Raw genomic sequence first — 14,452 nt, 5'->3', positions numbered from 1 at the left:
TGGTTCAGTGAGTTATGCAGTTCTTCCAAATGTTGACCCTTTCACTTTACAACTTCAATATACAACATTCATTAATACCACCCTGGAGACTTCCCTGGTGGCACAGTGGTTAGGAATCCGCCTCCCAGTGCAGGGGACACGGGTTTGATCCTTGGTCCAGGAAGATCCCACATGCCGCGGAGCAACTAAGCCCACGTGCCACAACTACTGAGCCTGCACTCTAGAGCCCGTGAGCCGCAACTACTGAAGCCCACACACATAGAGCCCATGCTCCACAACAAGAGAATCCACTGCAATGAGAAGCCTGCGCACCGCAACGAAGAGTAGCCCCTGCTCACTGCAACTAGAGAAAGCCTGTGTGCAGCAACGAAGACTCAACACAGTCAAAAAATAAATAAAATTAAAAAAAAAAAAAACAACCACCACTGATCTTATCCAAAAAAAAAAGTCAAGTATTGGGAAACTGTCAAGCTCAAAGCGGCAAACACAAGTCTTCCAAAATTTTATTTCACTTGAAAGCTGAAATTTTATCATTAGCAACAAATATTGTCAGTTTGTCTTGCTGTGACAGGCTCACTTGGTTTAGTTTTGAGAAAATGTCTGCCGAATACCCAAGTCTTTATAACCATACTTTGTCAGCCATTCTTTCAAATAAAAATGGTATCCCATTAAAAAAGTAGCTAGTTCAGCATGCCAACTCAAACAACTGCACAAGTTCTTTTTCTTGAATTAACCATCATCAGCTTTGGTGTTCAGTAAAAGTGGTTTACAGGACTTTTCATCACACAAAATATATTTTAAAATGTATTCAAGAATTGAGACATAATGAAATTAATAAGTTTTATTGCTTCATCATCTTAATCCCAAGTGCATGATGCCGTAAACTAGTACCGTTTAGTGGTACTGCCTTAATTCATGTAATTTTACCCACCACTGATTTTGCAAATGTCAATATAGCAAATAATGTCTTACTTCTATTGAGAAAATAGTTTTGACCTACAGGATCCCCAGAAAGAGTCTGGAGAACTACCAGAGGTCTGGGAAACACACTTTGAGAACCACTGTAATGGCAGTGCATTACTTGGATGATTAAGAAATGAGTATTTTTAGTACATATCCCACTATAACAAGTGTTTAAATAAATACACACATTTATATGGTGATATGCTCAAACCAACTGATAATCTGGTATTTCACATACAGTCGGAACTCAAACATATAATGAACAACAGAATATGATACTTCCTGAATAAATAACAAATAATTACCAAATACCTACTATAAGCTAGACTCTGACCTAAGTGCCTCTACGTTCTCTTTCTTGGGTAACTCACAGAAGCCCATAGACCAAACTGATGATTTTAATACATGAGAAAAATATTTACCCTGAAATCTTTCAGATCTTAAGATTAGACCTACATGGCTACAAGAAAAAGTCTTAAAATTCACCATAATGCACAAGATAGCATGTTTAAATTCTATTTTAAGCACTATGCCATGAAGCTAAAAACAGGCTTGCTCACATTCAGAAACCCAAATACAAAATGAATTGCTTTGGCTGTGTACTGCCAGCACCCCATAAAGAGCCTACATTCATTTCTCCTCAAGCCAAACAACCCTTACCTGTTACAGTTTTCATTCCTATTTTTAAGTGAAACTCCAATATTAATATTATAGGAGTTACATTAAATGTGGCAACCTAAAAATATACATATATAGTAAACCATCAAAACAAGTTAAGAACTTTTAGACATATACATTGATAAATTCAAGAGGTAAACCTCTACAAACATACATATGAAATATCTGCACTGTAAAAAAGAAAGAGACCATCTCGTTTTGGGACATGTCATGGAAAGAGCTTCAATATAGTATATAGTTAAGTGAAAAAAGTCAAACGATACTGTATATAGTATGATTATGTATAGTAATACATGTACATTCATTTAATAAATATTTACTTACTGGGTTCCATGTATGTCCCTAATTTGTTCTGAATCTAGACATACACACATACAATAAATTACAAATGTTATACAGACATACATAATTAAATGTCCAAAGAAAAATGAATAGGTCAGACACAAAAGACTACATATTACAGGATTCCATTTATACGAAATGTTCAATACAGGCAAATCTATAGGGACAAAAAGTAGATAGCGGTTGCCTGAGGGTGGAATGGGTTGTGGCAATGGGGTGATAGCTGAAGAGTGCAAGATTTCTTTGGCGTGCGGGGGGCGGGGGGGATGGGTAAGACAAATATTCTGAAACTGGTTGCGGTGATGGTTACACAACTTTGTGAGTATATTAAAATACCATTTAATTGTGCACTTAAATGGATGAAATGCATGGTATGCGAATTATACCTCAATAAAACTTATGCTCTCTCCTCAAAAAATAGAATAGGTACCAAAGAGGTTGCAAGGGGTAAGGAGTGGGTGGGGTGAAGATGAAGGCCTTTAAAATTTTATTCTACTTACTGCTATAACATTACAATGAGAAATGTAAAAGGTAAACCTAAAACAGTCTTTCATAAATTACCTGGATTTAATGTTATTCAAGTTCATCTACGCAGCAGCCACGAAAAAAAGTATGAAGATATGACCCTATCGCCGAACATTCACAATTTAGACTTGTCATATAAACATGTGCATCTGCCCCCTCACTAACAGAAACAAATCTTGAATGTAATTCATTTCACGAATATATCTTAGGCACCTACTGCGTCCACAGGGTAGGGATGAGGGAAAATGGAGTGGTGTACAAAGCAGAACACTAGTCAACAACAGAAAAGCAAACTAACAGCTCTGGCTTTAAGTTAAAAACTTCTGCTATACAGTGGAGGAGACAAAACAGACACATGAAATGTACTGGAGTCAGACTATAGAAAATCTTGAATACCAAAATGAGAGCTAAGACTTTATCCTGTTTTCAATGGAAAGCCACTGGAGTGACAGGATGAAAGGAGTGTTTGGGGAAAACTGACCTGGCAACCAAAGGGGGGAAATTGAAAGCAGAGAAGAATAGCAGGAAAGGTAAGAAAGAGATGAAGCTTTTAAAAACGGGAACATATATTAACAGTCCTGTGAAAGTTACTGATATTTCAAAGTTACTAGTTAATGTTCAAAGGGTTTATGTTTGTTTTGTTTGCTTGATCTAATGTGAAGTAGAAAAGGAAAAAAGGTGATTTCTTCATTTTGACGAATTTTAGAAGTTCATGGCTAAGAATGAAGGTTTACCAGAAAATTCTGAGGGGAGTAGGGGCTTAGGGAGTTTTTATTCACGTGCTACCACGAAACCAAGAGTAGAGGGAATCAAAAGCAACTGGGAGTTCCACAATTTTTAACATGGAAGAGGAAGTAGCACTCAAACATTTTGCAGTAAGAATAGCAAAAAAAAATGCATAACAATTAGTACTATTTCTGAAATTGATAGTAAAGGACAACTAAGTACTTTTAAATATCTCTATCACCTATTTCTGAAAAGTCCTAATGATACAATTTGTTATATAAATGCTAAAGATTTAGGTGAGGAACAAATTTAACATATCAAATTTAGAGTATGATCAATTTCATACCCTTAATTTCATCAGCTGTTCCTTCTACAATGCAGTACTTTTTCAGATGTTGCACAAATAATATTAATTCAATTCACACATGCATTTATTAATTGATTTAACCCATAAAGGTTCTTAAGATAGAAAAATGTTTTCATTGCCTATGTAACCTCCTTTCTCTAACAGCCTCTCTGAAACAATGTCACCTACCAATCTTATACTATGGCAACACTTTGCTTTGAGATTAAAAATATGGGTAAAGCAAAAATTCTCATAATCTATTTCTATTTTTGTAATCTATTTCATACTTTATCAAATGTTCTGATTCAGAGCATTTATGTTTACTGACAGATTTACAGGAACAGAAATAATAAAGGTATAAACAACGAACAAATCAATAATTACTTTTCACTCACAACACTTCATCTAATCAAAATCCTACTTGCACTGTTCCCTGAAGCACAAAAAAAAAGGTCTGTAGAATAAATATATTTAGTTAGAATAAAACATTTTCAGGGGATTCCCTGGTGGCACAGTGGTTAAGAATCCGCCTGTCAATGCAGGGGACTCAGGTTCGAGCCCTGGTCTCGGAAGATCCCCCATGCCGCGGAGCAACTAAGCCCGTGCACCACAACTACTGAGCCTGCGCTATAGAGGCCGCGAGGCACAACTACTGAACCCCGTGAGCCCAGAGCCCGTGCTCTGCAACAAGAGAAGCCACCGCAATGAGAAGCCCGCACACCGCAACAAAGAGTAGCCCCTGCTCGCCGCAACTAGAGAAAGCCCACCTGCAGCAATGAAGACTCAATACAGCCATAAATAAATAAATAAATAAATAAATAATTTTTTTTGAATTGCAAACTTTTCTATCAGGCTGTTTGTCAAGGCATTGTTTAAAATAGCAAAACAGAAAAAACAGTGGAAGTAATCTGATTGTCCAATGATAGGGGACTAGCTGAATAAAATACAATGTTACCTTTCAAATGATCATATAAAACCTATATTTACTAACCTGGAAAGATAGCCATGAAAATAGCAGATTACAAATAAAGAGTAGTACAATCTCTCTTTTGTGATGTATATACATACACATTTACTCACAGAAAGTCTAAATGGATACCCAGATGTTAACCATATTTCTAAGTGCTGGGATTACAGGTGCTGTTTATTTTTGTGCTTACTTTTCAGTATTCGCTGAAACTTTCTCAAGTAAAATGATATTTGCAAGAATGAATGTCTATGATTCCAACTAACAAACTCAAAAATCTTCCTTGCAAAAAGCCCAAGGAATATCCAAAAATACCCCTGGCATAGAGCAAGAGGGAAAGTATTAGCAACAACATAACTAGAATTCTTTGTGAGCGAGGCACCCTAGAGGGCTCCAGGACTGACATGGCACCTTTAATGCAGCCTACAGTACAGGATTTTGAAATCACAAGACCTACGCTCGCTCAAGTCCCTGCCACTTTTATTTGTATGACCTTGGGCTAGTCACTTACCTTTTCTGGGCTTACTTTATTGGTAAAAGGGAGATATTACCTGCCTTTCCTACCTTAACGAACTGATGGAAAAATCAAATGAGATAATGTGATACATTATGAACTGCAAAGTACCATATAAGACATTATTCAAACAAACAAAAAAAAAGGTCCTTAATGCCAGAGCAGAATACTTCAGAACACAGAATCAATTCTATTAAGTAATGAACCAGGGGTTTGTTTTTAAAGGCTATGTCTCATCATAAACACTGCAGTTTTCCAGAAACTTAGATAATTCTTCCCGTCCCTACTACAACTCTAAGACATTTTCTTTTCTTATCCCTAGTTACAAGCAAGAAAGGGTGCAAATTACACTGAACTCAAAAGCCTCAGCAAGAACCCTGGAGCAGCATGTTGATGGAGTTCACCAGGAGAAACCCAAGGTTAATCAGCTATGGACTCACCCCTAAGCACTACTGCAATCAACAGGGATTACAAGAGACTCTTTGAAGAGAAAGACAATACAATCATCCAGGAGAAAACGGAGGAGGAAAAGGAGATATTTCAAAACAATTATATGAAACACTTAAATATTAAAGTTTTACAAATTTTTAAATATTGTTCATAAAAATGGTGACTTAAAACAAAAGCCATCTAAATGTGGCACTTGAGAAAAGCAAGTTATGGAGATTCAATTCAAATCCATGAATAAATTGTCAGATTTACTTGCTTCTATCTGAAATAAAAGCAGACAAATTACACCACAAAGATCAAAATTAAGTGGCTAGTTCTTGAAAACAGAGAGGCAGAATATGACAACAGAATTTACTGACACGCTTATACAGATACTACTTTTAAAGGTATGGTTTTTGAAGTATGATTTCTCTTCCCCTTGAATTCCATTATTTACTCCACTAAAATGATAATGAACTTCTTCCTTCCCACTGTTCCTCCGGTGAGTTAAAAACGGCAATATAACACAATTTGACTTTTAATGCAAAAAACATTTGTAATTTTTTTTTAAAGTACTTTAAGAGGAGCTACATGAAGCTGTCAGATTAACTTCCAAAATCATCTGGCCATCACACCCTCCTGCTTTTGAGTTCCTAAAGACAATAAAATGCTCACTCTCTACATTCTTACAAATGTCATTTATGGGTATTCCCCTAATGAAAAATTAAACCTTTCATAAACAAATTAGTACAGAGAACTTTTTGATATGTATGACTCACAATCTAATTTTTATTGGCAATATCTTTAAGTGTTGCAGCTTGCACAATTCCTACAGGGGGTACAGATCTATCCATTTTTCCCATCTGATCTTGCAGACCTGTTATAGATTTAAAAGGACTCACTAAAATGGGTCATGAGGAAAGAAATTATGAAAACAATCCACAGCAAAATGAAATGTGGGTTGTAAATTAAGATAACAAAATCACTATTTACTCAAAGCCTCATAGTTGGAAATCCATTGGAATACTTTTGTTTTCACCTAAAACTTTGAAAAATCTGAGTTTTTCTTAATTCTTACTCTGACCTTTCATTCCTTATTAGGAATAAGTGCTACTTACCTCCAAAAACCACAAAAAACAAACAAACAAAATACCACTCAGAAAGTATAATTTCAAAAGGAGTTATCTTCCAAAGCTTACTGCACAGAAAATTACATATACACATTCTTAAATAACTATGGTAGGCGTTCCTAAGATCATCTCCTCCCCTTCAAAAAAAAAAAAAAAAAAGAGCAAATGTAACCACAATCAAATATACACATGTTTAACACAGCTATTACTAACTAAGCAATTTATCACAGCTCCTCAAAGTACTGGGCACACACAATGACAGATCAGTAATGTCAAGAGCAGTTATTATAATCTGGAGAAAAAAACTGTACAACAGAACATAATATTAGAAAAAAAACTCCTTTGGAAAAACTCAAGTAGCTTTTGGAGAGAGCAAAACAGGAGACCAATTTTAGAAAAATAATGTTTCCCCCCAAGTGTTTAGCGTTCATCTGATGCAGGCTCATTTTTGTGAAGAGAAACTTTACCTAACGAGACTCACACCAGGGATCTCATCTATCCCCAAAGGCACTTTCTTAAAATGAGAAAGAACAAAGGAGGAAATCTCCCAGCATGTGCTTTCCATACCAGTTTCTTTGGACAGCATCAAGAGTGACAACATAGCCAGCACAAGCTTTTCAGCTTTAGTCTGTAGTCCACATAAAACAGAACTGATTAGCTATCATTCAAAAGGATTCCTAGCAAAATAAATATTAGAAGGCAAAGATCACAGCAACATAGTGACTACATTTTAAAACTACAGAAAACATGTATCTTAAAGTTGCACACTTTTTTACTTCAAGAGTTAATTACCTCCAAATATTCAAATTCCTGGGGCTTTTTCATTTCAGTCAATAGTTTGCAACTGGGAAAAAACGAAACCATCCATTCTAAATCTGCTCTCCCTTAATTTGCAATTAGAAGTAAATTAAAAAAGAATGACACTCAAAGGCAGAGCCTAAATATACAAATTTTGGAATGTTAACATTGAAAAATTATTGGGAAAAACGATCTCTCAGCGAAGGTTTCCACTGGAAAACTCTCCAGAAGCCTGGCGTTTGCTTGTTCTAGGAGTTGTCGTTTCATTATAACCGAGATAATTCTTTAAATAATTTTCATTAATTATAAAAAGACGACTCTCCCCAAAGATTTACAACTATATCCCAATCTCCACTCTGACAGAGATGTCAGTTCTCTGGGTCAAGATTTAACCAACTACTCGGTTCACACACAGGAAGCCACAGAGAAGGGAATATCGCGTTCACAGCCTCGAAATAATACGCGTTAGTTAAAAACTGCTTGCTACTGAACCAAAATTATTCAAGCGGAGCCCCATTTGTCACAATCCAATCATAAGGGTTCCACCCCCCTCCCCCAACTGCTTGTGTAGTGGCATATCTGCTTCGGTAAAGAAGCCATCATCAGGTAAAGATTGGGGTGGGAGAAAAAGCGGGGAAAAGGGGGCACCCTTTCATCCGATTTCGCGAGGCGAGAGTAATTGGTACAGTTGAGAGGAAGGAAGGAACGTGCTATTTATTGGGGGTTGAAGTAGGATGAGGGGAGAATTTCGTTCAAATCAACATGGCCAGCAAGATGTCCCTACAAACAAAAGGCAACGGGGGGATATAAACACTAACCATTCACCTCCATCAGCTATAGCATCGCCATCATGGTGTGTGCCGAGACCCCCGAAGGCTCCTCTCACCCTCCACACCAGCCAAAAGGAAGAGACGGAAAAAAAGGGAGAGTAGATGCTTCCCACCACCTACCACTGCTTCCAAATACACACCCTTCGAAAGGGTTTCTCCCCCCGGTTGCCCGGAATCAGAGAGAAAGAGTACCGTCCCGCCCAGACAGACTCCCCCGTCACCCCTCAGTCGAACCCCAAAGCCAGCCCGGGGTTCGCTAAACTTTACTGGAGCTTCTCCCCCACATCCCCACCCCATCGCCCCAGGATCGCGCTGCCCACAAACGGGGCACCCTGGGCGCCTCCTGACAGGCGGGCAGCCGGGGAGAACCGAGTCCGGGGCGGGGGCGGCAGAGAGCCCCGGAGGGGCGGGGCGGCAGGAGCCAAGTTCCCGGGGGTCTGAGGAGAGCGCCTGACAGGAGTCCGGGACTGCAAAGGAGGAAGAGGAAGCGGCGGCGGGGAGCTTTCCCAATGCCCCCAACATGAACACCCTGCCCCTGCCCCCTCTCCCCACGGGGGGCGGGGAGGCTGCCTGGAAGGTGAGGAAGCCGAGCCCCGGGGACAGCCGCGGCCCCCACCTCCCGACTCCCGATCTCTTCCCCCGCCACCCCCGCCAGAGGCGCCCACAACAATAACACGCTGGGGACTATCCGTCAGCGCCCCCGAGGCACCCGGGGCCCGCGGCCCGCCGCTGCCGGGCCCCCTCGGCTGGGGCCCGGCGCGCCGCTCCTCTCTACAACTCCAGGCCCCGTTGGAGTCAGGCCCGAGCGGCCCCCCAGGGTCGGACGCATCCCCCCTGGCACCAGCGGCACAGTCTCCGTGGCCGAATATTAGAAGTGAATTCGAGCTGCGCTTTACCTTTAGTTCCGCACTGTCCGCCATCTTGCGTCTGTCAGCGCAAGCGCAGTGAACATCGCCGGGGACCGCCGTCAGACCCGCCCCTCTAGCCAGCCTGGCCCCGCCTCGGCCCATCCCCTCTCGCCCCTCCACCTCCCCGGCCCGCCCCCGGCTTCCGCCCCGCTCCGGGGGCTCGCAGCCCCGCCCCGGGCACGTACAGCTGCGAGATGGGCACGTACTATTTAAATAATGGCGCCAAGCGAGGAGGTTTGACAGTTACTCCCCCCCAGGCTCACCGCCCCTCCTCCTTGCCCGGCTGGCGCCTCCGGGGAAAGGCCGGAGCGGGAGGGCTTCTGGCCTGAGCCCCGCCCCTCCGCGGCCTGCGGAACCCTTCTGCAAAGCTTCGAGGTTTATTTGCTCAGATCCTCATTATGACGATGCGGTGAGGTAGGCAGGGAAGAGATTACAATTCCCGTGGTATATGTATGTATTCAGACATAAAAGCTCGGAGAGAAAAAGTGACTTGCCCAAGCTAGTACTTAAAAGAGGTTGCCTCTAAGACAAAATTCTGAAGACGTTTATTCATTAACTTATTTGTTTTAACAAATAATTATTTAGTGACTATGTACCGGCCCTGTTTCTAAGGGCTATATATACATTGGGAAATTAAGTACAACAAAGTTCCTGCCTCCCTGTAGTTCTCTAAAGTGGGAAACAGACAACTGAACCAAAAAAGATAGTTACGAATGGTGATGACTACCAAAAACGAGCAAACGGTCCAGTGAGAGAAAAGGGGGTTGGGAGGAGATGTACTTAATCCTGGAAGGGCTTGCTCCACGAAATTGACATTTAAGTATTCGTGATGAAAGAATTATTTCACACCCTCCCCTCTCTACTAAAAGCCTCCTCCCAAACCACTTTTTGCTGTTCAACTTTGTCTCACACCTGATGGAAAAGATATCAGATGCGAACTCCTTGTCTTCTCACCACCAAAACTACTCTTATAGGCATAGTAACATTAGGGTTACTATGAATGAAGTTTCCCTGTGCCTATGAAGGCCTGTCCCTCCACCAGGGACCTGTTTATTTTTCCCTCCCATGTTCCTAAGGATTTTACTCCTACAATTACCCCTCCCTCCAACATCATTACATTCTCTCCCCACCCCCATTAGATTATTTCTATCTGCATATAAACATACTGAAGTTCCTCCCATCTGAAACAAACCTTGACTCCAAATTCGCCTCCAGAACTGCCCAATTTCTCGACTCTCTTCACTGCATAAATTCTCGGAAAGGTTTTTCAAGAGCTCTCTACAGTGCGTGTTCCCACTTCCTCACTTCACATTCACTCCTCAGCCTACTGTGATCCAGCTTTGACTTCCCTCATCAAGATCACTTATCAAGATTACTAATGATCCCCAGGTTTCCAAAGCCAACTGCCAATTCTCTATTCTTATATAAATTGACCTCTCAGCAGAATTGCAAACAGTTGACAGCTTCCTTTCTTTTGAAACACTTTTCCCCCTGAACTTCCCTCAATATCTTATTCTCCTGATTTTCTTGTTCCCTCACTGAGCCTCATTTTCAGAATCCTTTGCTAATTTTTGCTCTTTGGCTCAATCTTTAAATGTTGCAGTGTTCCAGGGCTCAGTCCTTATACTCTTCTCTACTTTACTCTCCCCGGGTGATCTCCTTGATGCTAAGTCTACAGACTGATGACTCTCAGATTTCTGTCCAGCCCAGACCCCTCCACCAATACCCAGATTCACAAATCCAACTGGCTACTTAATATCTCTACTTCATGTCTCATGGTCATCTCAGATCCATAGCAAAAGGCCTTGATTTTACCCCCAACCCTTCTTTCCCAGTATTCTCAGTGGATGGCACTATCATCCACCCAGTTGTTCAAGCCAAAAATGTAGAAATCATCCTTGTTTTCACTGTTTCATTAACCTCTCATATCCAATCCATCGGTCAATCCAGCTGACTACCTCTAAAACATATCCCAAGCCTGTCCATTTCACTGTGTTTCTACTACCATCACCATACTCCAGGCTGCCATAATTTCACAAATGGACAGCTGGGAAGGCTACTCAACTGACAGGACCACATTGACTTTTGTGGCCCCAGGCACTTTTGCCTTCTAGGGACTGTGATATATAACAGATATTATTTGACCTTGTCCCTGGTTCCTAGCACAGAGTTCCTAAAACCTTTATCTCCTAAGTGATAGGATTGTCTTTTGTTAATCATAACAAGCCCCTTTCCACCACACCTGAATTTATGTTAATAAGGTGACTCAGGGTGGGGCTCTTGCGTAGTTTAAGGATGGGAGCTGGTCAATAGAAAACCAAATGTGATTAAAGAGAAGTCAGTGAATAAACGGAAGCAATGGGAGGCATATCGGGAGGCAAGGTGGGGTGCCTGAAGAGGGTGTGGAAGCTTTGCATCCCCTCCCCCACTGCCCCCCTGTACCTTACCCTATGCATCTCTTCCATTTGGCTGTTTCTGAGTTGTTTTATTTATAATAAACTGGTAAATGTAAGTAAAGTGTTTTCCTGAGTTCTGTGAGTCATTTCAGTGAATTATCAAAACTGAAGAGGGGATTGCAGGAATCCTCAAACGTGGTCAGTCAGAAACCGATGGAACTGGTGACTGGTAGCTGAAGTAGGTGCAGTCTTGTGGGACTGAGCACTAAACCTGTGGGGTCTGATCTTACTTCTGGAGTTAGTGTCAAAATTAAATTGTCATATACCCAGTTGGTGCTGGAGAATTGATGTGGAAAGACTCCACATATTTGATGTCAGAAAGAACCTCAGAGGCTCTTTCTTCCATAAAAATTATATATATATATATATATATTTTTTTTTTTTTTTTTTTTGCTGCACCACACGGGATCTTAGGATCTTAATTCCCTGACCAGGGATCAAACCTGTGCCCCCTGCAGTATAAGCATGTAGTCTTAACCACTGGCCCGCCAGGGAAGTCCTAAAAGTGTATTTTACATCTGCATCAGTATAAAGACTAATGTAATCCAAACAGAGTGTACTTACTTTTCCTTTTGATTTTAAAGATTTAGAATATTTTTGTGAGACCCTAAAACAATTGTGGGTCTCACTCAACACTTAAAAATTAACCCCAGGAACCCTCTTGCATCGTTGGTGGGAATGTAAATTGATACAGCCACTATGGAGAACAGTATGGAGGTCCCTTAATAAACTAAAAATAGAACTACCATATGACCCAGCAATCCCACCACTGGGCATATACCCTGAGAAAACCATAATTCAAAAAGAGTCATGTAGCACGACGTTCATTGCAGCACTATTTACAATAGCCAGGACATGGAAGCAACCTGTGTCCACTGACAGATGAATGGATGAAGAAGATGCGGCACATACTATGGAGAACAGTATGGAGGTTACTTAGAAAACTAAAAATAGAACTACCATACGACCCAGCAATCCCACTACTGGGCATATACCCTGAGAAAACCATAATTCAAAAAGAGTCATGTACCACAATGTTCATTGCAGCTCTATTTACAATAGTCAGGACATGGAAGCAACCTAAGTGTCCATCAACAGATGAATGGATAAAGAAGATGTGGCACATATATACAATGGAATATTACTCAGCCATAAAAAGAAACGAAATTGGGTTATTTGTGGTGAGGTGCATGGACCTAGAGACTGTAATACAGAGTGAAGCAAGTCAGAAAGAGAAAAACAAATACCGTATGCTAACACATATATATGGAATCTAAAAAAAAGAATGGTTCTGATGAACCTAGGGGCAGGACAGGAATAAAGACGCAGACTTAGAGAATGGACTTGAGGACACGGGGAGGGGGAAGGGTAAGCTGGGATGAAGTGAGAGAGTAGCATTGACATATATACACTACCATATGTAAAATAGATAGCTAGTGGGAAGCAGCTGCATGGCACAGGGAGATCAGCTCGGTGCTTTGTGACCACTTAGAGGGGTGGGATAAGGAGGGTGGGGAGGAGATGCAAGAGGGAGGGGATATGGGGACATACGTATGCATATAGCTGATTCACTTTGTTATATAGCAGAAGCTAACATAATGCTGTAAAGCAATTATACTCCAATAAAGATGTTAAAAAAAATTAACTCCAAATAAATCATAGACCTAAATATGAGTTAAAACTATAAAACTCTTAGATGAAAACTGTGGAGTAAATCTCACTGACCTTGGGTTAGGCATAGTTTCCTTAGATACGGATCACACATACATTGTTGATAGGAATAGTATAGCCACTTGGAATATAGTTTGGCAGTTCATTTGAAAACTAGAAATGTACTTACCATACAACTTAATTGTGTCCTTGGGCATTTTTCCCAGAGAAACGTGGGAAGTTGTACCAGAAGTTTCATAGCAGCTTTATAAGAGCCCCAAACTGGAAACTATCCAAATATCCTTTAGTGATTAAATGGCCAAATAAACTGATACATCCATACCATGGAATGCTGAAACTGCACACCTCAGGTGGGATTTGATCCCAGTCAAAACTCAGATTGGGTCTTGAACCCATGGGCTGGGACTCGAACCCACTGTCTTTTAATTAAAATCACTCACCTGGTGTCAGGACTTATGGAAGCTCAGGTTCTTCATGTCTCAGCACAGAAGGAATTCAGTGAGAGGCAAAGTGATAGGCAAGAAGTAGATTTATTATATAGAACACTTGTGAGGAATACAAGTGGGCAGGCAAGGAGGCTCTGCCCCAGGAACTAAGTGGGAAAGCAGGTTTATTTAGGGAGATACACATTCCATAGACAGACTGCAGTCAGTCTCAAAAGGCAAGAGCAGCCCCAAAGTATGGGGGGCGGTTAGTTTTTATGGGCTGGGTAATTTCATAGGCTAATGAATGAGAGGATTATTCTAACTATTTTGGAGAAGGGGTGGAGATTTCTAGGAATTGGGCCACCACCCACTTTTTGGTCTTTTATGGTTGGCCTCAGAACTGTCACGGCACTTGTGCATGTGTCATTTAGCATGCTAATGTATTACAGTGAGCATATAATGAGGCTCAAGGGCTACTGGAAGTCGAATCTTCCACCATCTTGGGCCTAGTAGGTTCTAACAAGTTTTTGTCATATTCACAATGCCTATGTCATTCTTTTTTTTTTTTTTTTTTTGCGGTACGCGGGCCTCTCACTGTTGTGGCCTCTCCCGTTGCGGAGCACAGGCTCCGGATGTGCAGGCTCAGCGGCCATGGCTCATGGGCCCAGCCGCTCCGCGGCATGTGGTATCTTCCCGGACCGGGACACGAACCCGCATCCCCTGCATCGGCAGGCAGACTCTCAA

The 14,452-nt window shown here is 41.2% G+C and overlaps 1 protein-coding gene across 1 annotated transcript in view; it reads right to left on the bottom strand.

The window, feature by feature from the left end:
- The window catches only part of PIAS1 (protein inhibitor of activated STAT 1), a 124,556-nt gene extending 115,344 nt beyond the window's left edge, over positions 1–9,212 (bottom strand). The window contains exon 1 of the mRNA XM_082619356.1: positions 9,145–9,212. Coding sequence (XP_082475482.1) covers positions 9,145–9,168 — 24 coding nt within the window. The 5' untranslated portion in view covers positions 9,169–9,212. The remainder of the gene's footprint in view (positions 1–9,144) is intronic.
- Positions 9,213–14,452: the final 5,240 nt, after the last annotated feature.

Source organism: Mesoplodon mirus (assembly GCF_964341445.2).
Source record: "Mesoplodon mirus genome assembly, chromosome: 4".
Taxonomy (NCBI): domain Eukaryota; kingdom Metazoa; phylum Chordata; class Mammalia; order Artiodactyla; family Ziphiidae; genus Mesoplodon; species Mesoplodon mirus.
Note: the sequence above shows the minus strand (reverse complement) of the source record. Positions and strands in the feature narration are given on the sequence as shown.